Source organism: Loxodonta africana, chromosome 1 (assembly GCF_030014295.1).
Source record: "Loxodonta africana isolate mLoxAfr1 chromosome 1, mLoxAfr1.hap2, whole genome shotgun sequence".
NCBI classification, from domain to species: Eukaryota; Metazoa; Chordata; class Mammalia; order Proboscidea; family Elephantidae; genus Loxodonta; species Loxodonta africana.
The window spans coordinates 182918151-182942650 of record NC_087342.1 but is presented as its reverse complement, the minus strand read 5'-3'; the positions used below and the strand labels follow the sequence as shown (position 1 = coordinate 182942650).

The window sequence follows — 24500 nt, the reverse complement described above, 5'->3', positions numbered from 1 at the left end:
GCCTTTCATAGGCCAAAGTCTTATCCTAGCCCCGCCCATTTCATCCCCGCCAGCCCTGTCGGCCTGCCTCTTTGCTACGCATGCGCAGTGGGAGCGGGACGGAGGTGGGACGGTCCCGGGTCTTCCGTGTGCCACCGCCGCCGCCTCAGCCTCGCTGCTCTTGCCACTGCGGGCCTACCTTGCCGGCGTTAGCCGCGCGAGGGGAAGACGGGGTACGACGGAACGTGCGTGCGCGGGGGTCCCCATAGTCCCAGCAGTTCCCCTCGCGCAGGGTGGGCGGCGGGGGTCAGCAGCAGGCAGGGGAGGCCCTAGGCGGCGCCATGTCGGCGGGCGGCCCGTGCCCGGCGGGGGCCGGTGGGGGCTCAGGGGGCGCCTCCTGCGCTGTGGGGGTCTCCCCCGGCGGGGTATCCATGTTCCGGTGGCTGGAGGTGCTGGAGAAGGAGTTCGATAAGGCCTTCGTGGATGTGGATCTACTCCTGGGCGAGATCGATCCGGACCAGGCGGACATTACTTATGAGGGGCGACAGAAGATGACCAGCCTGAGCTCCTGCTTTGCGCAGCTTTGCCATAAAGCCCAGACTGTGTCCCAAATCAACCACAAGCTAGAGGTGAGCAGAGGGCGCTGGCGGGGCCACATTCAGTCCCAGGCTGCCTGGTGGCGTTAGATCCTATTTAGATACACCAGTGAAACAACTCCAGAAAACTGCCTACAGGGGCACCTGGGCTGTGAATGTGATGGGAGAGTGCGCGTGTGTGTGTGAAGAAAGGAGTTAGGTAAGGTAACCCAGTGCCGTCGAGTCGATTCCGACTCTTAGCCGACCCTATAGGACAGAGTAGAAGTGCCCCATAGAGTTTCCAAGGAGCGCCTGGCGGATTCGAACTGCTGACCCTTTGGTTAGTAGCCGTAGCACTTAACCACTACACCACCAGGGTAGGTAAGGTACGGGGGAAGAGACGTGTGGGTCTCCCGGGGTCGTGTCATCACCTTCTTAGCACCTCAATGGGGAAGAAACAGGAACTAATTACACCAGCCAAGACTTAAGCTCAAAGATTCTCTGTCATAAGAATGAATACCTTAGCCCACCTTTTTACATTTAAGACGTCGATAAAACAAAGTTTGCATATCACACCAGACAGATACAGGCCTGGTTATTTACTTATTTTTTTAAACTATTCCAGACCGGCATCTGCGGTTACAGAGACATACTATTCTCTGCATGCATGAACTATTTAGGGGAATTTGATCAAAGCTCTGGGATAAATATGATAATATCATTGCCTTTCTCGGTTTACATCCACAGTTGGGCCTTAGGTTACAGGCAGACATCTTCAGAGCCCCGTGCAGTTATTCAAATGACTTCTAACATTGAACTTTGTGTATTTGTACTTTACTGTGTTTCCCAGAGTCTGAATTTATTTTTGAGTGTGTAAAGAATGATTGTTTTAGTCTGTAATCTTGGGGTGGGTGTGGGCAAGTGGTGGTGGTTTCCCCTCCCAAAAAACAAAAAACCCTACCACATTTTGCAGAAAATGAAATTAGGGCATTATTAAAATATTTAGAAATCATGATAGATTAATTTTATTAAATAATTACATAAAGAGCATTTTCTAATTTAAAAAAAATTAGGCAATTTAAATGAGAATGAGTCTTTTAAAAGTAGATTAAAAATGGGATAATCAGTGATGTGCAAAACTCTTTGAACATTAGTTTTCCTAAGAAATCATTGTTGCTACTAGTTATGATAATTGAAACTACCCATCGGATCCAAATTGATATGAATATCAGAGACGCATCCTCTCTTCGCTTAGTGGTCAGCATTTTTTCGCTTTTCTGTCAGTCATGAAAAAAGTGGTATAATCTGATTAACATTGGTTTGCACATCTGAGATTTTCTGCCTCTTCTCCACTGAATGGACTGTTAATTTCTTCTACCCTTTTTAAAAGGGTAAGAATGAAAGTGTTGATATGAAGGTAATAATTGGCTTTTCTGGGTAGAATAAAAATGTCTCTTGATTTCTCGATTGATAGTAATTTCTAGAAGATAGTTATTTTTTCAAGTAGTGAAATTGCATCTGATGGTACTTAGAAATAGTACTTGAGCTTTGAATAACAAAGAAGGAGAGGAGCTTTTGTCACATGAGAACTTTTTTTATCATTTACAACTGCAGGTTTGTAAATGACTTGCGGAAACATTAAACAGTGATATTATGATGTCCGGTTTAAAATCTAATTTTGGAGAAAGAATCATTATGTGAGTAGGAGGTAGTGCTCAATTTTTTTTTTTCATCTTTAAGCATTTTAGATGAGTATTCAAAGCTGTAATAAATTATGCATGCTCTTTTTCTCAGAAGTTATAATTATGTATTCTGACTTCATGCCCTGACTTAGAGGTGGCGTTATTTTTCAAAATAAGAAATGCTTGCGAATCACAATGTGAGCATATTTTTCAACATGTTTGAAACTCTTCATTTAAAGGTCTCAGAAAATGTAGAGGGAGAGACGTAAACTTGATTTGGTTTTTTTGTTTTCTTGCTTTTTCCATTATAATGACTTGTCTGTTTGTAGTATTAATCTTCCATAATTTAGTAATTTTTACACCTTGTATGGAAACCCTGGTGGCGTAGTGGCTAAGAGCTACCTACGGCTGCTAACCAAAAGGGCGGCAGTTTGAATCCACCAGGTGCTCCCTGGAAACCGAATGGGGCAGTTGTACTCTGTCCTATAGGGTCGCTGTGAGTCGAAATCAACAGCAACGGGTTATGGAATCAGTTGTGTACTGCTGAGGAGAGAGGTTCAACGCCGGCGTTGCCTTTCATAGTAGGTCTGCTGTATCCGTCTGCGTGATTTCAGGGCTTGCTGCATATAGTGTTATCAGTCTTCAGACATCTAGATTCTTAGAAAACCATTCTATAACTTTTTGCCAAATTTAGATAGTTATATTGATTTAAATATATGAACATTAAGGCATACTATTTGAGGCTGCTTACATTTGATATAACAAATGTGCTCCATAGTTCAGTGGTTTTAGAAATTAATACCTCAAACCATGTTGCCATAGTAGAAGAATTTATATAATCAAGATATGGATACCTCCAGTGTTGGTAATTTATAATACTGTTAAATTGGTCTAGAGTATCCTTCCAGATTGCCCCTTCTACTGTCCAGTCATTGTGTCTTTAGGTGACACCAGGTTTAATATTAATCTAAACTCGTTGCTGTTGATTCCGATTCATGGAGACCCTCTAGAACAGAGTAGAACTGTCCTATAGGGTTTTCAAGGAGCAGCTGGTGGATTTGAACTGCCAACGTTTTGGGTTAGCAGCTGAGCTTTTAACCACTGCGCCACCAGGGCTCTATATTAATCTAGTAGTTAGGAAGACAATTTTGTTGCAAAAAAAATTCATAGGTTACATTTCTAAGTTAAATATGAATGACATTCATGGGACTACTATTTTCCATAAATTTTATCTTGGCAGAAGGGTATCTATGGGGGGAAATGGAGGGTAAAGAATATCAGAATATTTTGAGAGCGTGCTATTTCAAATTACTCACATTTCTCTTTTATTTCCTACCTGCTTGAGAATCCCTGCTATGGTGAGCCAGTTGGTGATGGCTGTGCTGGAGTCACAGGGACTGACTGGGATAGTAGTAGTGGTAATAGTAGTCAAGTAGCAGTAGTAAGCTTGTGTTGGAATAGAACAAAGGTTGGAACCGGTACTTTAGAAAAACTCACTTCTCTGCACTGAAATGCAGGTTCCTGCCTGTTAACCCTCCTTTAAAACAATACACCTTCTGTCACATCCTCCTTTCCCTTAGCAGTTGCTGAATCCATACATCTTTTTAAAGTGATTTATTGTTCACCACCATCAGTGGAGAAACTCTTAACTTTGGTCTAGAGCCGCATTGATAATGAGCTGATGATGTACCATCCTCGTACTGTTTAAATCCGCCATTTTTAAACAGGCAGTGGGGCTGTTTTTGCAGTACTGAACTTGAAAGTTTAATGTTGATCTGGTATATATTTATTGAGTTTCAGCTATGTCCCGGATGCTATACTAGGCACTGGGGAATACAGTGGAGGACAAAAACAGATATAGTCCTTGCTGTTATGGAGCTTGGATTCCATTGAGGGAATTTGTTGGGGGGAATAATCACATGCTCTGAGATTACAACTTTGATGAGTGCTTTGAAGGAAAGATACATGGAGTAATGAGAGTCTGTTCGAGGGAGGGGGGTTGGTCAAATGAAGTTTGACCATTGAGCTAGACATAAAAGATAAAGAACCCTGGTGGTGCAGTTTTTAAGCACTTGACTACTAACCAAAAGGTTGGCAGTTCAAACCCACCTAGTGGCTCTGCTGGAGAAAGACCTGCAATCTGTTTCCATAAAGATTGTCATGTGCTGGCAAGTTGATTCTGACTCATAATGACCCTATAAGACAAAGTAGAATTGTCCCATAGGGTTTCCTAGGCTGTAAATCTTTATGGGAGCAGATCGCTATGTCCCTTTTCTTGCGAAGCTGCCGGTAGGTTCAAGTCGCTGACCTTTTGGTTAGCAGACCAGTACTTTAACCATTGCCGCACCAGGGCCCCTTTTTGTAAAGATTATAGCCTAGAAGGCTGTATGGGGCAGTTCTACTCTGTCACATGGGCTCTGTCTGAGTTGGAATCGACTTAGTGGCACCTAACAACAGGAATTAGACTAAAAGAAATGGGAATGTCATTCAACACGCCAGTAGAGGGAACAGGAGGTGGAAAGCACCTGTGACAAGCAAGAGCATAGCGCAATTGAGGAACCAAAGGGCATTGGTATATGGCTACGGAGAGCAAAGGGCAAACTAAGTGAGGTGCTAGATATGTTTGAACAGGTAGGCAGGGGCCATGTCTATATGATTTTGTAGTCAGTGTAATATACTTGCATAACAATGGGAAACCACTGAAGTGTTTTGAACCTGATGGTAACCTCAAATATGAGGTTAAAATAGTTCACTGTGACTACTATATGGAGAAAGTTTGAGAGATTGACAAGTGAATGCAGGGAATTAATGAGGTAAGATAATGATAGCATGGAATCCGATAGCAGAAAGGGAAGAAAGTGTTCAGAACAAGACAGACTTGAGAGCTAAAAATCACAGTCTAGGGATGGATTGGAATGGAGGGATAAGGGAATTCACGATGACTCCAAGATGTCAGTCTTGTGCACCTGGCTGGTTGGCTGGCTGGATGAATGTGAGATAGCATTACTAACAATGATAATGCTAACCTTAACAGTCAGTTAATATGTGCCAGGCTCTGTCTTAAGTCTTTTACACGTATTGATTCATTTAATTCTCACAGTAGTCCTGTGAGATAGGTTCAGTATTGTTATTCCCATTTTACAGGGATTAAGGAGTCAAGGCTACAGAGCAAAGGAAATCAGTCTCCCAACTAACACACATTTATGTCTGGTGCAGGAGGGAGGAGGTAGAAAGAAAAGCAGGCAGAGAAAGTGACTGTGACTGGAAAGGGGGATTGTGCAGCTCAAAGGAGGTGTATTGTTTTCCTTTTGTTTTTAAGTAAAAAAATAGTTGGACTTGTTTATATGCCAGTGAAAAACATCTAGTTGAGGGAAAAGTTGAATGTGATAAAGAGAAGGATAATTGATGTTAGTAAGATTTCTGAGTGAAGATGAGATCCAAAGTACAGGTAGACAGAAAAACCAAACCAGTTACTGTCTTGTCGATTCCATGTGTGTTAGAGTAGAGCTGAGCTTAGAGTTTTCAGTGGCTGTGATTGTGGCTAAGCGTTTGGCTCCTAACCAAAAGATCGGTAGTTCAAATCCACGAGCTGCTCCTTGAAAACCCTGCAGGACAGTTCTCCTCTGTCCTATAGGGTCCCTATGAGTTGGATTACAAGGCATTTCTTCCAAGTCACAAGTCACCTCTGGGTGAATTTGAACCACCAACCTTCAGGGTAACAGGTAGAAGATAGACGGGATTTATAGTGAAAGAAGGGCAGCAATTGGGCTTAAAGGGAAGGGAAGGATGGTAAGAGCAGATGGTGGGAAGTTGAGGGTGTTTTCGTCTGATGGCTTCTTTTTAAGTAAAGAAGATTACCTTTGATCATGTGAGTGAGTCTTATCCAATCAGTGACAGGCCTTAAGAGCAAAAAAAAAAAATAGGTTTCCAGAGGGAGAAGGAATTGTACCTCAAGACTGTCACATAGATAAAGGAGAAATAGGAGCTGAACGTGGGTGAACATAAGAGCTTGAGTTATGGAAGAGTAGGAGAGCCAGTTGGCCAGAGAAATACAACTACCAGGCAGTGTTGAGGACCTATTTGGATTTAGTTATTATAATTTCATGGTACAGCCAGTCTGCCCTGTTGTGTGACTTTCTCCCACAGTACTTACCTGTTCAGATATAGGCACAGTAATGAGAGTAATAATTGGGTTCATTCAGTGCTTCATCAAAGGACTTTGCTGTATAGACAAGAGTGTTAATGAAGTGAAAATGGTAATAAAGTGAAGAAAAGGAGATCACTTGAAGAATAAGGAAGTAGAAGTGGCAGGATTGGATAATTACTTAGATGCAGAGTGAGGAAGAAGGAGGGTTAAGATGACACCAGGTTTCTGTTTGGAAAATGTATTGGTTGACAGCTACAGTGGATTGGATAATGTCCCCCCAAAATTCACATCCAGCCAGAACCTCTGAATGTCACCTTACTTGGATATAGGATCTTTGCAGATGTAATTAAAAATAAGGATTGAGGTGACATCATACTGTGTTAGGGTAGACCCCAAATCCAGTGAGAACTCCCTGATAAACAGAAAAGGACACAGAGAAGGAGAGGTGAAGATGGAGGCAGAGATTGGAGTGATGTGTCTACAAGCCAAGCTATACCAAGGAGTGCCAACAGCCACCGTCCGTAGAGAGGTACTGGATGGTTTCTGCTTCAGGGCCTCCAGAAGGAACCAGTCCTGCCACCAGTTTGATTTTGGACTTCCAGGCTCCTAAACTGTGTTGCTCTAAGCCACCCAATTTGTGGTAATTTGTCATGGTAGTCCTGGGAAATTAATACCGTACCATTTGTTGAAGTAAGGAATTCAGGAAAAGGAAGAAATCTGGTAGGAAAGGTAATACATTTAGGATACATGTACATAGTTACAGTCATCTCTTTTGCAGATTTCTGACATTGTCTCCTAATTGCTTCTTACCTTCCCCCTTCCAAACCATCCTTTTGCTAGCAAAATCATCTCAATGGATTAATTTTAGTGGTTCATACAAAAAAGACAAATCTGATTCTGATTCTGTCACTCTTCTTTCTATGCCTCTGTCATGGATTGAATTATGTCGCCCCCAAAATGTGTATATCAGTTTGGTTAGGCTACGATTCCGAGTATTGTGTGGTTGTCCTCCATTTTGTGATTGTAATTTTATGTTGAGAGGTTTAGGATGAGATAGTAACATCACCCTTACTTAGGTCACCTCCCTGATCCAAGGTAAAGGGAGTTTCCGTGGGGTGTGGCCTGCACCACCTTTTATCTTACAAGAGATAAAAGGAAAGGGAAGCAAGCAGAGATTTGGGGACCTCATACCACCAAGAAAGGAGCAGCAGGAGCAGAGCACATCCTTTGGACACAGGGTCCCTGCGCCTGAGAAGCTCCTCGACCAGGGGAATATTGAGGACAAAGACCCTCCTCCAGAGCCGACAGAGAAAGAAAGCCATGCCCTGGAACTGATGCCCTGAATTTGGACTTGTAACCTACTAGACTGTGAGAAAATAAATTTCTCTTTGTTAAAACCATCTGCTTTGGTATTTCCGTTATTGCAGCACTAGATGACTAAGACTGCTTCCCTATTCAGCTCCCTAAAGTTCAAGCTTTTAGCATTTTGATCAGTGCCCAGTCTACCTGTCTGTCCTTATCTCCTGTCATCTGTTCCTAGCTGCTTTTGCTTCAATAAAACTGCTCTAATTATAGTTCTCCAAATAGGTCTTGCTCCTTCATGGCATCTCTGCTTTGGAATAGGCTTTTGTGTGTAATGCGCATACACTGCCCTCTTTGTCTGCAGTATCAGACACTCATCTTTCCAGACTTTACTTACATCACCTTCTCTGTGAAGATTTCCCCCACCCGACTTTTCCATCTGCCCTCTATACGCAGAGGCTACCATAACACCTTCAACTTGTTAGACTTGTTCCACTGTACCGTAATTACTAGTTGCCACATCTTTCCATCTCTGGAATGTAAGCTGTTTGCGGGTCAGTATTATATCTTAGGTCAAATACTCTGTACTGTCAAATGCTTTCTAAAAGCTGACCTTAGAGGGTAGCATTATTTCTTCATGAGGTCATTTTTTCTGGGACTGATTTTTTTGTTTGTTTCGTATTTTCTCTTCCGTGCTTGCAAACAGCATTGAGTATAGCTTGGGAGTATAGCTACTAGGCTGGTTTATATGTAAATTTGGGAATTGATGTTTGGCCTCTTTCTAAAAATGAAATTTGGAACCCATACATTAAACACCAGCCTTTCTGACCTACTTGTATCCCTACAAGGAACCCTGGTGGCACAGTAGTTGAAGCGCTCAGCTGCCAACTGAAAGTTTGGAAGTTCGAATCTACCAGCTGCTCTGCTGATGTGATGGTCTGCTTCCATAAAGGTTTATAGCCTTGCAAACCCTATGGGACAGTCCTACTCTGTCCTTTAGGGCCGCGATGGCAGTGGGTTTAGTTTGGTTTTGGTTTTGCATTCCCTGCTTCACCATCCAGGGGTTTTCATATCTCAAACCTTTCCTCACTCCATGTGTTAGTAGATTTCCTGTTCAACACTTAGGTAAACTCCTTTCTAACTGCCCCCCCCTTCACTTCTTTTTGAATTGGTTCATCACCTATGCCTCCATTAGAGTGCTCACCACACTGCAGTAAATTGGAAATGTATTTTTATCTCTTTCTTCTCTACAAGTCTGTCAACTTCTTTCGGGCAGAATCTATTATGTCCTACTCAGGTTTTTCTCCCCAGATCCTGGTACACAGTGTACAATCTGTAATTGCTTATTTGATTGAATAAATGATTAAGAATATTTCTAGTGTTCTACTGTGAATCCTTAGAGATCACCAGCAGTTGATCTGCAATACAAGCTTCGTGAGAGTTGGGATAGTGTCTGCCTTGTTGGCTGTATATCCGCAGTGCCTGCCACATGATTGAATGACTAACTCTTTGGGTTGATTTATTTCCCTAAATACGATTTGTGAGTTGATATTTCATGGTATTCCATTTAAAGAAAAATTTGAAACTGTATTTAAAAATAACTTTTAAATATCATTGTGCAAGAGTATTGAGTGTGGGTTTAATGTATTTGTGACATTCCTAAAAAATTGGGCAGATCGATTCTCTTCCGTACCCTACTTCCAATTTGATCACAAAGCAGTGGAGTTGTTTGACATTAAAACAGAAACATTTTATATTGTTTGTATCTACTTGTTTCCATTCCAAGCCCCCCAACTCTAGTTCAGTTACCATTATCTCTCATATTACACACAGTTGCCTTTTAAAAACATAAATTTGATTTTGATATTCTGCTTAAAATTCCTTGCTTGCACTTTGAATAAAGTTTAAACTCTTTATTATGGCCCACAAAGCTCTGCATGGTCTGACCCCTGGGTATGTTACTATTCTTTCCTTTATATAGTCTGGTTTCAGAAACTCGTAAGACAGTGGTTCTTAAACTCTTTTGGCCTTAGGACCCCCTTCCAGTCTTAGAAACTATTGAGGACCCCCAAAGAGCCTTTTTATGTGAGTTATATCTATTGATAGTTACTGAATTTGAAATTAAAGCTGAGAAAATTTTAAATACTATATTATTCCATACTGATACAAATAACATTTTTTCAAATGAAAAAACTATTTTCCAAAATGGAAAAAAAGAAAATTCAGGGAGAACAGTAGCATTGTTTTACATTTTAAAAAACCTTTACACTCTGATAGTAGAAGAAAGATGGATTCTTACGTCTGCTGCTGCCTTCAATCTGTTATGGTAAGTTGTTTTGATTAAAGTATATGAAGAAAATGTGACTTAGCAGAGATACAGAGTTGGATCATGGAGGAGTATTTTAATAGCCTTTACAGATAATTGTTGATATTCTTCCTTGATAGTAAAAATTGTCAAGTGGTAGTTTCTTAAAGGTTAGTTACAATGTGGAATCTGAAACTACTATCAGTGAACTTTTCATAGATGGTTACACTAAAATGCATTGGTCTGTGTAGCACTTTGAATGGATGCTTTATCCAGGCATGATTTTATAACATCATGCATTGTTCATTTTGAAAATAATAGTTTATGAAGTTATACGGATCTTCCAAATATTGACACATCTTATTATACAATATCAAAAATTCACATTTGTTAGTATCACCGATCTCATCAGAAAAATATTTAAGTCGTGGGAAGCTCTCAAGCTCATGGTGATGAATTCAGGTTTTCCAAAATTTTAATTTCCACTTGAAAGATCAAATTTTTATTATTGGCAAGAAATATTTTCACTTGTTTTCATGGAAGAAACAGGTTCATTTTGTTCCTTTTCAAGAACATGTCTGAACAGAGAAAAGTATAAGTACTTGTGAATACAAATATGTGGGTGCAGGCACATATATTCATTGAAGACACACTTATGCATACTCCTCATATATAACCCAACATCTTCCAAGGTTGGTTCTCTCGGCTTGAAGGCTTAGGACCATAGGCTCATGGACAACTCAGTCAGTTGGCGTAACAGTTCACAAAAATCATCATCTGGATCCTAGTGAAGTGAGTAGTGTCTAGTTCTTAAGCTTGTGAGTGGCCATCTAAGGCACAACCATGGGTCTGTACTCATGAGGAGCAAAACAGTAAGAAGGTAACCAAAAGCTTCAAGAAGAAACAAGCCTGCATGAGCCACAACCTCATCTGCCCTGAGACCTGAACAACTAGATGGTGCCTGGCCTCTACCACTGACTGTTCAGACCAGGGTTACAGTAGTTGGTCCTGGATAAAATGGGAGAAAAATGTGGAGCAGAACTCAAATTCTTATTAAAAAAAAAAAAAAAGCCAGACAAACTGGAACAGTAGAGAACAGAAGACACCCTGAGACACTCTTTCAATCTAGAACTGAGCCTATCCCCTGAGATCACCTTTTAGTGAAATAGCAGAGTGGCACACAAAATAAAGGATAATACCCCTAAGATCAGTGCCCTACTTAAAAACCATCAATATGTCACCAAAAGGTCAACAATTACTCAAAAGCAAAGATGAGAAGATAAGGGGGCAGAGAAACTAGAGTACTGGAAAGAGAATCTACAATACAAAGAGAATATTGACACATTATGATAAATGTAACTAATGCCACTGAACCATTTGTGTGGAAATTTTCAAATGATAGCTGCTTTAGTTAACTGGTGCTGTTATAAGAGAAATACCACAAGTGGGTGGCTTTAACAAACAAATTTATTCTCTCACAGTCTAGGAGGCTTGAAGTCTGAATTCAGGGTGCCACCTCCAGAGGAAGGCTTTCTCTTTTGGCCCTGGAGGAAGGTCCTTGTCATCGTCTTCCTCTGGGTCTAGAAGCTTCTCAGCATAGGGACCCCAGGTTCAAAGCACATGCTTTGCTCCTGACTCTTCTTGCTTGGTGGCAGTAAGGTCCCTCTCCTCTCTGCTGGCTTCTCTCTTTTATATCTCAAAAGAGATTGACTCAAGGTACAACCTAATCCTGTAGGTTGAGTTCTTCATCATTAACATAACTGCCTCTAATACTGCCTCATTAATATCATAGAAGTTAGGATTTAGAACACATAGGATAATCACATTAGATCACAGAATGGTGGACAACCACACAATACTGGGAATCATGGCCTAGTCGAGTTGATGTGCATTTTGGGGGGACACAATTTAATCCATAACAGGAACCTAATTTACTGTGTAAACTTTCACCAAAAACTCAATGAAATATTATTTGAAAGAAAAAAATCTCTGCCAAATATTTAATATGAATAACCATAGTTTGCCCTTCTTTCAAGTAAAAATGGTGTTAATGAAAAAGATATTTAGCTTATAATTCAAAGCAACTTCATAAGTGCTTTTCCTTGAAACGGTGTAACTTTGTATACAGCTGGAATACTTTATGCATGCTTTCCATTTCATCACACAGAATACTAAAATGACATATATTCAAGGTTGAAATTTTAAGCGATTCTTAATTTTTACTTCTTCGTCAAGGACAATCTTAAATGACTTTTTTATTTTTGGTAAGCTGCACGCACAGGGCAGTGAAGAATACGGTGACTACTGGTATAGTTTGGTGCCACTGCGTTGACTTGCACTTAGGTGTCAGCAGTTTTACTCACCATCGCTTTTGCGCCTTCAGGGTAAATGTCAACACAACGAAAAAGGCAAATAATATTATTGTTATGAAAATAGTTTTGATGATCTGGATTCCTTTAAAAGGTGCTTCAGACCTTTGAGAACTGCTGCTGTAATAGTAACTGAAACTCTTCCTAAAAGGATAGCCATATGCCCTGTCTTAGTTATCTAGTGCTGCTATAACAGAAATACCGTAAAGGGATGGCTTTAACAAAGAGAAATGTAGTCACTCAGTCTAGGAGGCTAGAAGTCCAAATTCAGGTTGCCAGCTCCAGGGGAAGACTCTCTATTGGTTCTGGAGGAAGGTCCTTGTCATCAGTCTTCCTCTGGTCTAGGAGCTTCTCCGTCCGTGCAGGAACCTCAGGCCCAAAGGATGTCCTTTGATCCGGATACTGCTTTCTTGGTGGTATGAAGTCCCCATGTCTCTGTTCACTTCTTTTATATCTCAAAAGAAATTGGCTCAAGACACAATCTAATTTTGTAAATTGAGTCCTGCCTCATTAATATAACTGCCACTAATCCCATCTCATCAACATCATAGAGAATTTACAACACATGGGGAAATTACATCAGATCACAAAATGGTAGACAGTCACATGATACTGGGAATCATGGCCTAGAAATTGATACACATATTTTTGGGGGACAAATTCACGAGACACCCCTACCCCACTAATTCTCTCCTTTCATACAGCTTATTACAGTTTGTTATTACACATTTTATTAGCTTTGTACCTTGGATAATCCCCCTAACCTCTCTCTGCTTCAGTTTCCTTATCTGTACTAGAAGTACATCTCTTAGAGGATTGTTGTGAGGATTAAGACAATTAAAATGTGAATATGTTTACAAAAAGTATGTTGCACACACTTCATGTTACTATTATATGTCATATGTTTTCTTTATGGGCTGCCTCTTGCACCAGGACACTATAAGCTTTGCCAGGGCAGGATCCACATTTATTTTGCTCACCATTGTATCCCCAGAACCTAACTCAGTGCTTGGCATAGAGTTGGTGTTCAATAAATACTTGTTGAATGAAGAAGAGCCAGGAGCAGAGTGTGTCTTTTGGACCCAGGGTATCTGTGCGGAGAACCTCCTGTATCCAGGAGCCAGAGCTGTAACATCAGAGATAGCATGAGATGGCAAGAAGCGGTGGCAAGCTCGGCGGAGAAACTGCAACAGAATCAGGAGACCAACATGAGTTGTCACGTGAGGTGGGTTTCCCAGCCCACCGAGTGAGGCAGCTACAGTGGGCATGCTGACACACAGAGTGAGAGCCGAGTATCTCCAGGCAAGAGGCTTGCTGGCTGAGTGGGGTGCCTCTGGCTATTCACTGGCAGAACTAAAAGAGCTATGTAACACTTATCAAAGCAAGGCAGAGGTGAGACTGAGAGCTGAGGGGAGCCTGTACTCGGGGTTGAGGAGCCTGTTCTCTGGAGGCCGAGTGCAAGGGCCCGTGCCCAAGCGAGGCCCGAGGAAGGGGCCTGCCTATGGGCATGGCTGGAGAAGAAGCTGTCGTGATTTAAGAACTGTGTCCCCAGTTGTACCTATTACTTCCCTAATAAACCTTATAACTGAGTACGGTCTGTGAGTTTTGTGTGGCCATTACAACAAATTTTTGAACCCAGCAGAGAAGTAGAGAGTGTTGTGGGGAGGACAGCTGATGTTATGAATTGAATTGTGTCCCCCCAAAGTATGTGTCAGTGTGGCTAGGCCATGATTCCCAGTGTCATGTGATTGTCCACTGTTTTGTCATCTGATGTGATTATCCTGTGTTGTAAACCCTATCTATGATGTTAATGAAATGGATTAGCACCAATTATGTTGATGAGATCTATAAGATTATATTGTGTCTTAAGCCAATCTCTTTTGAGATAAAGATAGAAGCTAGCAGAGAGACAAGAGCCAGGAGAATAGCACATCCTTTGCAACTGGGGTTCCTGCATTGAGAAGCTCCTCAGCCAGGGGAAGATTGATGATAGGGACCTTCCTCCAGAGACAACGGAGAAGCAAAGCCTTCCCCTGGAGCTGACACTCTGAGTTTGGACTTCTAGCCTACTAGACTGAGAGAATAAATTTTTCTTTGTTAAAACCATCCACTTGTGGTATTTCTGCTATAGCAGCACTGGGTAACTAAGACAGCTGGTGTCAGACTTGGTAAAAAGGTTGGAGAGGGGAGGTATGTTTGACCTCCACCTCATGGGAGTTAGCCTTGGGCTGATGCTGATGGTGAGTCTCCTTCCTGGTGAAGTTAGAGGAGGTCAGATGCCACTACCATGCCATCTTCACAGACTGCCAGAACAATTTGGGGAGAAATAATGACAGATGAGGTTAGTGGTCATTGTGGTTGGGTACATAAAATTGAATAGGTGATGTTTTCTGATAGAAATTTCATAAGCAAAATGAGCAGACTTCTTCAAGAGTTGACTTAGCATAACTAGGAGCATTATTTTCTGTCTTGAGAGATGGCAGAAGTGTTCAAATTTGGCATTGAAGTATACTCTCTGTTTGGCTACAGTCTTAAGTTTTAGAGTGGGGCTCATTGGCTTTGTACAATCTTGGATATTGTGAGCAATGCTAAACACCTCAGGCATAGGGAGAAAAGGGAAAATAGATGAAGATTCTTTTAAAATGAATGGGCTGAGTTAAATGATTTCTAAGACTTTTTTCTGATATTTTGAAGGAGGTAGAGAAATGGAAGAGAATGGTAAAAATGCTTTCCTTGCAGTTACATTATTCCTTGATTTTTATTACAGGAGAACATGTCATGCGAAAAATGTTCTGCCCCTGCTGTCTGTCAGGTAGTTGAGGATGCTTTATATAATAATCTCCATGGTACATTCTTTTAAAAGTTTGGTTTCAGGAAAAAACACAGACTTGCAGGATAAAATGGCGTTGCCTCCTTTCGTAAGAGAATTATATAACAGATATATATGTGTTAAAGGTTCTCCTACTAATAGGAACCTCAGTATTAAATTTAATACTCAATAAACTGTGATAACCTGTTGCTGTCAAGTAAATTCTGACTCATAGCAACCCTATAGGATAGAGTAGAACTGCCTCATAGAGCTTCCAAGGAGTGCCTTATGGATTCAAACCGCCGAATTTTGGTTATTCACTGTAGCTCTTAACCACTACACCGCCAGGGTTTCCATAAACTGTAATAGGTTAGTATTTTTACAGTGATATCTTGTCATCTCTGTATGATTTTTATTTTTTAATGTTTGTTTTACTGACCATATAAGCTTTAAAGCCTTTTGGAAAGTAGGTGAGTGGAGATGATAAATTTTAGATATTGGCATTAAATGATATAATTGCTAGAGATTTTAATTCCAACCTGTACTTTTTATGTGTTTTCAAACACAAAGACCAGACAGACATTTAAAAGTGTGATAGTTTCTTCTTAATGAAGTGGTTACCTTTTGTACACATACTTTATAAAAGATGTAAAAGCATTTATAGGTGATACTGACTTCTTTTTTCTATGTTATGGTTCATTACAGCTAAACTGCTGTTTGGAATCAGTTATTTTCTTTGCAGGTCCTAAGTGGCTCGGGCAGTGTGTGCTTGTGTGTTCAAGTGTGTCTCTGCATGTGTGCTTGCTTGCATGCCTGCATGTGTGTCTGTGTCTCTGTATGCACGTGAGTTTCAGTGCTTGTGCAGGTCTGTGTGTGTGGGGTGGGTGGCAGTATTTGTGTCTGGATTCCCTTGCTTCCAGCATGGTCCCCTTCTGAGATTTGGTGATGTGATCTCAGAGCTCAGGGACTGCTTCCTCACCATTTGTTTCTACTTCTTGCCTCAATTACAAAGTATGTCAGGAGGTCTGAGCTTTAATCCCGTCCAGCTTGTAATTTGGGGAAATTCACGTCATCTTTTTCTTTAATGGACTTTTAAATTTTTTTACAGCAGTTTTAGGTTTACAGTAAAATTGTGCAGGAAGTTTACAGGGTTTCCATTTACACATCTCTCCTACCTGCATATTGCACATAACCTTTCGAGCCACAGTTTTTCATGTGCAGAATAAAGATGTTTTATTGTATTTTTTAGGTGACCTACAGTTTTATGAAAAGAGCTGCGTGGCGTGCTGAAACCGCATGAGCCGGGCCCATGTTCCCTGTCCTGAAACTTAATGCCCTCTCACTTTTTGCCTTAGTTTCATCCTCACCCAAAATAAGGGGTTTTGAGGGGTCCTTGAAGTAAAGTAATTGGCATTTTTATCCACAGAACAGTGAAAGAAATAAAAACTAGCTTACATCTAGGAACAACAAAAACAGTGCAGCTGTTGTGTATTTTTTAGAAGATTATATAGGCAGAGGAAACCCTGGTGGCATAGTGGTTAAGTGGTACTGCTGCTAATCAAAAGGTCGGCAGTTCAAATCCACGAGGTGCTCCTTGGAAACTCTATGGGGCAGTTCTACCCTGACTTACAGGGTTGTTACGAGTTGAAATCGACTTGATGGCAATGGGCTTTTTTTTTTAAATATAGGCAAAGGATTAAGGTCTAGACAAAGTGGAATAATAGGAAATTCTGAATTAAAAAAACCTACATTAATTTTGGCGCCACAGAGTAAAATCCTGTAGTTAGGAATTAGCATGGAATTATCTTGGTGAAAAATTGGATGTTTTGAAGAGTATGAGATGAGAAATAGATTAGTAATGACTGCATTAAATAATTTTTTTTAATGGTATTGATAATCCTATAATGTTATTTAGGTTAACTGCTTCTCTGTTTCTCTTTTCCATTCCTTGGGGATATGTCGTTCCTACTTTGCCCATTTTGCCCAGAATCTTTGTCTTATCTCCTAATGCGATTCCAGCTGATACTGGTGGTCTGGGGAACATGCTTGGAGAATCACTGCTTTAGACTATGTCACCTGGTTAATTTAATGGTTTGAATAAAGTGAAGGCCATGGTCTTAAGGCCCAGAGACCCTCCTAAAATGAGATCGTTTTATCCTTAATGAGCTCTAGGGAAAGAATGTCTTGGTGGCCAATTTTATTTTTTCTGTAAATGAAATGTGTATGATAATATAGTTCATATAGTGTAAAAAAAGATCATGATAAAATGTAGAAAAATGAAAAAGTGTATACCAAATAAAATCTATGTGTAATAGAGTCTGATTTTGTGTTTCTTAACCTTTTTTGGATCTCACTGAAATCAGCTGTTTCTTTTAACTTTCACTCTTAAGTAGTTATATAGTGTGACCAGGTTAAGACAATGACGTGGAAATGCCCAGTTTTGTTTTTTTTTTAATAGTTTGAATCTGTACTTACTAGCTGTATGGTCTTGTGTAAGTTGCTTAAGCTCTTATTTCCATTTTCCTTAAGTATTAAAAAAAAAAAAAAAGCTGGGTAGGGTATGACAAGAATTAAAGATAATGTATAGAGCATATATGCCTGCCATTTGGTAGTAAGTTAAACATACATACTGTAGCTGTGTGTGTGTGTTGTGTGCCATCAAGTCGATTCTGACTTAGTGACCCTATATGACAGAGTGGAAGTGCCCTATAGGGTTTCCTAGACTAATCTTTATGGGAGTAGATTGCCAGGTCTTTTTTCCTGTGGAGCAGCTGGTAGGTTTGAACTACTAACCTCTCAGTTAGCAGCTGAGCTCTTAAAACATTGTGCCACCAGAGCTCCTTACTGTAGCTTTAAAAAATCTTGTCATCTAGTAGATTGCGACTCATAGTGGCCCTGTAGGACAAAGTAGAATTGTGCCATAGGGTTTCTAAGGAGTGGCTGGTGGATTTGAACTGCCAACCTGCTGGTTAGCTCCTGCCCTCTTAACCATTGCACCACTGGAGCTCTACTATAGCTATACCAAAACAAAACAAACAAACCCGTTGCCATCGAGTCGATAGGGACACTATAGGACAGAGTAGAACTGCCCCATAGGGTTTCCAGGGAACAGCTGGTAGACTCAAACGGCTGATCTTTTGATTAGCAGCTGAGCTGTTAATCACTATGCCACTGTAGCTATAGTAACCAGTTTTTTCTTATGCCTGCCTGCTTGATAACAGTTCCACTACCTTGCCCCTGGAATCAGTCAAGTGCTGTTCTGCCACTGACCAATGGATGGACCTAGAAATAAAAGCAGCCTCTTTGGTCCTTGGTTTCATTGTCTACATATTAATTTCCATAATCATAGTCTCTCTGTTATCTAAGATCCTTTTTAGTTCTAAAATCCTGTGGTATTAGAAGGATAGGCATTAAATAAAAAACAAATCTCTAATTTGATATATAGAATTTACCAGTGACAGATTCTGAGCAGCAAAAATGCTTACATCATGGACAAGAAGAAAGGTATTTAAATATTACTAAATTTATACTGAATTTGAAAAACTTAAAATTGGGCTTTGAATTTTGATATCTGTATCCTCTCTAAATAATTATTTTATTTTTCAAAGTTGAGCAACCCCTTGAGAAATTATATTTGATTTAGTGAAGAGTTCATGTTTGTAATAGGTCATTTTTAAAAGATCTGCACTGTGAGGTGAAAAACTACCCAAATAATTTGGTCTTTGTCCTTGGTTCCTGGGAAGTAACCTCTAGATCATACCTGATAGCTTATGCTAATGAGACTCAGAATGTGGGGCTCAGAAGACCTACCATGTGGTATCAGCCCAACCTCTGGGGTAAGAAGGAGGCCTGGAGATTGGGTTCAACCACACAGGCAATAAATCAGTCAATCTGCCTATCTAATTAAACCCTCATCGTAAATATAGTGCTTTCCTGAGTTCTGTCCATCATTCTAGCGAATTATCAAACCTGAGGGAGTAGTGGGAACCCCCAGATTTGTAGCTTAAAAAAAAAAAAAAAAAAAACCCAAACCCTTTGCCATCAAGTCACTGGTGGATTCAGACTGCTGACCTTTTGGTTAGCAGCCGTAGCTCTTAACCACTGTGCCACCAGGGTTTCCTGTTTGTAGCCAGCAGGTGAGAAATGCGGATGTCCTAGGGACCTATAAGCTTGCAGCTGGTGTCCTGAAGGGGTAGCGGGAACTCCTGAATTTGAGCCAGTTGGTCATACGTGTGAGTATCCTGGGGGCTACCAAGCTTGTTACAGATTAAATTGCCGAATTTAAACCCTTTCTGGATATGTTGACTTTAGCATAAGCTACATATTGCTCAAAAAGAGTACACATATTATGTAATCATTTATTTCATTTTTGCTTTTGTTTCAAAGACGGTAAAACCCTCTAGGTGGCTTTTGTTTTTATCAAGAGGGACTTTCTAAAACAGGCTTATTTTGACTCTAAAGGAGCACTCTTTGAGGTATACTGAATATCTCCTAGTGACAGGTGATTTTACATGTTTGTAATTTTTCTTGGTGGGCAATTTGCTACATGAATAAAAGCCCATAAGACATTTTTACCATACAGGTAGGATCTCCCCCCGCCCCCCCATAGTGTTTTGGTTAAGAGGATTTGTGAAAGGTGTGTAAAAACTTCCTTACATACTGTTCTAGAAGGCAATGGAAATAAAGTTCTGTTGTATTTAATCTCTTGTATGTAAGTTTATTATATTTAAAGAACAGCTTCTACTACCTATTATTTCTTTTAGCATTTAAATTTTAATGCTTCAGATTCACAATAAAAGGACTGGACCCCCTATGGCTATCGAGTACTTGAAATGTGGCTGGTCCAAACTGAGAATGTACTGTCAGTGTAAAATACACAATAGCTTTTGAAGACTTAGCATGAAGAAAAGAATATAATATCTCATTAATAATTGTTTTATACTGATTATATGTTCAAATGATAATTTGGATATACTGGGTTAAATGCAATATGTTACAAAATTAATTTCACCTGTTTCGTTTTACTTTTTTAACGTAACTACTAGAAAATTTAAAATTGCGTATGTAAATGGTACTATGTTTCTGTTGGACAGTGCTGAGTTAGAATATCACAGCTTTCCTGTTACAGTGAAAACATGGGAGCTGAGGATCTTCGGTCTGAGGAAAGTCATGATAATGGCATAGTTTTTAATTAAAAAAAATTTTTTTTTTGTAAAAGCAGATAGACCACTTAAAATCACCAGGGAGAAAACCTAATGACAGCTTCTTCAGTAAAAGTAGATGAGGAGGTATTCTCCTAAACCCCAGAAGTGGGTAGGTGGTATAGCAGGAAGGAGCCCTCATGGCACAGTGGTTAAGCACTAGGCTGCTACTGAAAGGTTAGTGGTTCAAAACCACTAGCTGCTTCTCGAGAGAAAGATGTGGCAGTCAGCAGTTCTGCTCTGTCCCATAGGCTCATTGTGAGTCAGAATCGACTTGATGGCAATGGGTTTTTTAAATGAATGTAGCAGGGCCCGCATAAATCTCATGGAGGAGCAACTGCATAGTAGCAGTAACAGAAAAAGGAGCCAAGAAGCACAGAAACCACCAGCAAATCTCCAGAAGGAGAGGATATCACTTTGAGTTGGAAATCTGAGCAAGCAAATTTGAGAACAACTGGCAAAACTGCCTCCAGGTTGCGGATGTATGAAAAACAGACCGTGGTGGCACACTAAGATGCTGCAGGAAGGTTAGACAGTACTGGGGTGTACTTTAAGAATCTCAGAAATTTCCAACAAAAACTCCTTTTTAAAAGGATAGAGGCCAATTTTGAAGAAACAGTGCTAGAAGTAAAATCAAATTGAGCAGGACAGAAACATGAAGTTTGAAGGGAAGAGAAAGTTTGTATTCAAGGTAGGGAGGGAAACACGGGATGTACTTTAAAACTGGTTATGGCTGCACAGAGGCCACGGTTTTAGTTTACTTTAAGGCCAGAGGAGGGAGCCCTCAAGCCATGAAGCTAGGAAAGCTACCCAGGCTCACATCCTCCTCCTCCAGAGAAGCCTTCTAAATGGACACGAAAGCCCCTATCATTTAAACATTAGTAACATTAAAGAATTGCATTTGAACCCTGTAAAAATGTACTGCAACAAAAAAGATAAAAATTAATAAAATAGCAAATACGAACGCATATCAGGATAATATGGCCACAAAGCAAATGAAAACTGTAAACTATGTTACAAAATAAATTACTATTGAACTGTGAATAAAACAGCATAAAAAAAAAATCCAAAGAATGCAGAGCATTAGAAAAAATTATTTTAGAACAAAAACTGAACTAGAAGGAACATAAAAAATAGGCAGTACAGTAAGTAAAGCAAGAAAAAGAGGATATAAATAACAAAAATAGAGGATTTGAGAGAAAATTATGAATATAAAAGGAAAAGAGTAATTAACATTAGTGTAATTTGAGTCCCTGTAGAAGCATCACACAGTTTTTGTGAAGTAACATGAGATTTAATCTGCATGTTGAGAGGGCACACATGGACCTAGAATGATTAATGCTAAGATGTATTCTAGTAAAATAGAAACTCACGAGTTGCCATTGAGTTGATTTCAGTCCAATTCGTAGTGACCTGTTTGTGCAGAGTAGAATTGTTCCATAGGGTTTTCAAGGCTGTGACCTTTCAGAAGCAGATCACCAGGCCTGTCTTCTGAATTGCCTCAGGATTATTTTGAACCGCCAATCTTTTGGCCAGTAGCGGAGTGCTTTACTGTTTGTGCCATCCAGGGACCTGCCAAATAAAGACTAAGCCACTTACAAGAGAGAAAAAAAGATTAGGATTAAATTGCTTAACAACAGTATTTCATACTAGAAGACAGTGCAGCAACATATTTGAAATAATCAGAGAAAGAGTATGTGAGCCGAAGATTTTATATCCAGACAAACTGAGCATAAAGACTATAAATAAATAGTCATGAACATACTAGAACTCAGGGAATAATTTTACGAGACCCTTCGGAGAAATCTACTTGAGTAGAGAATGAGCTGAAATCATAGGTCTGGTTGTGAGCATAGGATATATTTAAGAGTAGAACTAAGACTAAGTGATGTAATTAAAGATGATAGAGTAATATTTAAATGTTAGACTCTGCAATATAGACATAGTACAACTATCAAAAGTGGGAGAAAAGAGCATTTTGAAAGTAGAATTAACTGGATAATTGGTCATGGTTATTAGCTGGGAGTAGAAGGATAATACTAAATTCTGGAGAAGATAATACTAAATTCTGAAGGAAGGGGGAAGAAGAGATTACCAGCTGATTTTATTACTGCTCATAGAAAACCCACTGCCATCAAGTCAGTTCTGACTCATAGTGACCTTATAGGGTTTCCAAGGCTGTAAATCTCTAAGGAGGCAGAATGCCACATCTTTCTCCCGTGGAGCAGCTGGTGGTTTCTAACTGCCGACCTTACAGTTAGCAGTTAATCACTTTAACCACTGTGCCACCAGGGCTCCTTACATAGAAGGGATAACGTCTTAAATAGTACCTTTTTTTTAAGGAGGAAATTAAGGATATTGTGTAAAAATAATCTTTAGAACAAAGATGCAAAGCGTCCTGAATACTAAGATGCATATTTTTAAATCCAGGAAAGAAAACAGTGAAAACTTTGTGTATCTGTGTGTGATATATACAAAGTAACATGAAAAATATTACAAAATGGACCAAACATCACCAGTATCAATAAATGTCAACAGGCTGAATTTATCCTGAAAGAAAAATGTTTTCAGTTAGATTAATACAAGAGACACCTAAAGCAAAGGGATTCAGAAAGATTAAAAGAACAGACAAGAGTATAGCAGGTAAATACAAATAAAATGAAAGCAGGAGTTGCAAATGTCATACCAGATACGGTAGAATTCAGGCCAAAAAATATTTAATATGGGGAAAGGTTAGCTTTACCAAATATTAAAACATAAATCCTCTAGGTAGGGGAATGACTGCACTCTGATGCCTTGGCAGACTGCCTTGTGATCCTTCCAGAACATGAGGGAACAGTAGGCCTGTGTGGGACTACCTTTAGGCCTTATCCCACTCTCCTCTAATTTCTCCTGGAAGGCTCTCATGAGATTCTCGTCGTTTCCTGGGTTCTGGTGAGGTGTGAGGCTTCCAGCTTTGCCTCATTCAGAATAGAGCTGCAGATTTTAAAACCATTTAACTGCAGTCTAGAATTGACTCTTCAGCAATAGAATTGTGTTCCCTATAACTTGTGTTCCAAGCATCTGTTTCTTTTATTTCAGTAATGTTGTTTTAGGTGTGTGGTACAAGGACAAGTATCTTTGGCTTTTCACTGCCTATGTAAGTAATAAACAGTATGAATCTAAAAGTGCCTTATTATATGTTTATTGGCTGAATCAGTCAAACTTTGAGCTTGGTCTTGCCTTATTCTGTGTTCTTGACACTATAATTAAAAGAGTAGAGTACTGGAACATGAATAGATAGACTAATAGACTAGAAAGTCTAGAGATAAAGTACAATAAAGGCAAATTTTCAAATTATTTGGGAAAATATGAACTTTTAAATAATTGTTATTGAGACAACTGGAGAGCCATATGGAGAATGATAAAATTGGATCCATTTTCACACTGTATACCAGGATAAATGCAAAATGGACAAGCAATTTAAAAGTAGAAAGTGAAACTATAAGCACTAAGAAAAAACATCAGTGAATCCCTTATAACCTGGGAATGGAGAGTTTTTTTAAACATGACTCAAAGTCTAGAAGCAATAAAAGTAAAGATGATAAATTTGACTGTATTAAAAAGAATTGACTGCAGAGCAGAAAATACCTTAGAGTATATTATCCATTGCTGTGTAACAAATTGCCCCAAAACTTGGCAACTTCAAACAACAGATATTTATTATCTCACAGTTTTTGTGGGTCAGAAACCTAAGCTCAGCTTAGCTGGATACTTTTTCCTCAGTCTTACACACCTCAGGTGATCAAGGTGTTGGCTAGGGCTGTGGTCTCATCTGAAGGCTTGACTGGGAAATGATCTGCTTGCAAGCTCATTCACATAGTTGTTGGCAAGGTTCAGATTCCTCACAGGCTATTGAACTGAGGGCCAGCATTCCTTTCTAGCTGTTGGCTTGAGACCTCTGATCCTTGCCAGGTACCCCTCCCCACAGGGCAGCTCACAACTTAGCATCTGACTTCCATCAGAGCAGTACATTCCATGGATGCAAAAAATGTTAGCCATGGTCTCTTTGTAACCAAATCTAAGAAATGGCATTTTATTTGTTAGAAACAAGTCAGTAGATGCAGCCCACAGCCCAGGGAAGAGGATTAC

At 39.9% G+C, this 24500-nt stretch overlaps 1 protein-coding gene across 2 annotated transcripts in view; it reads left to right on the top strand.

The window, feature by feature from the left end:
• Positions 1-305: 305 nt before the first annotated feature.
• GOPC (golgi associated PDZ and coiled-coil motif containing) overlaps positions 306-24500 on the top strand; it is a 51080-nt gene continuing 26885 nt past the window's right edge. For both annotated transcript variants that reach the window (XM_003404257.4, XM_003404258.4), the window contains exon 1: positions 306-608. In XM_003404257.4, the coding sequence (XP_003404305.1) occupies positions 321-608 (288 nt within the window). In that variant the 5' untranslated portion in view covers positions 306-320. The remainder of the gene's footprint in view (positions 609-24500) is intronic.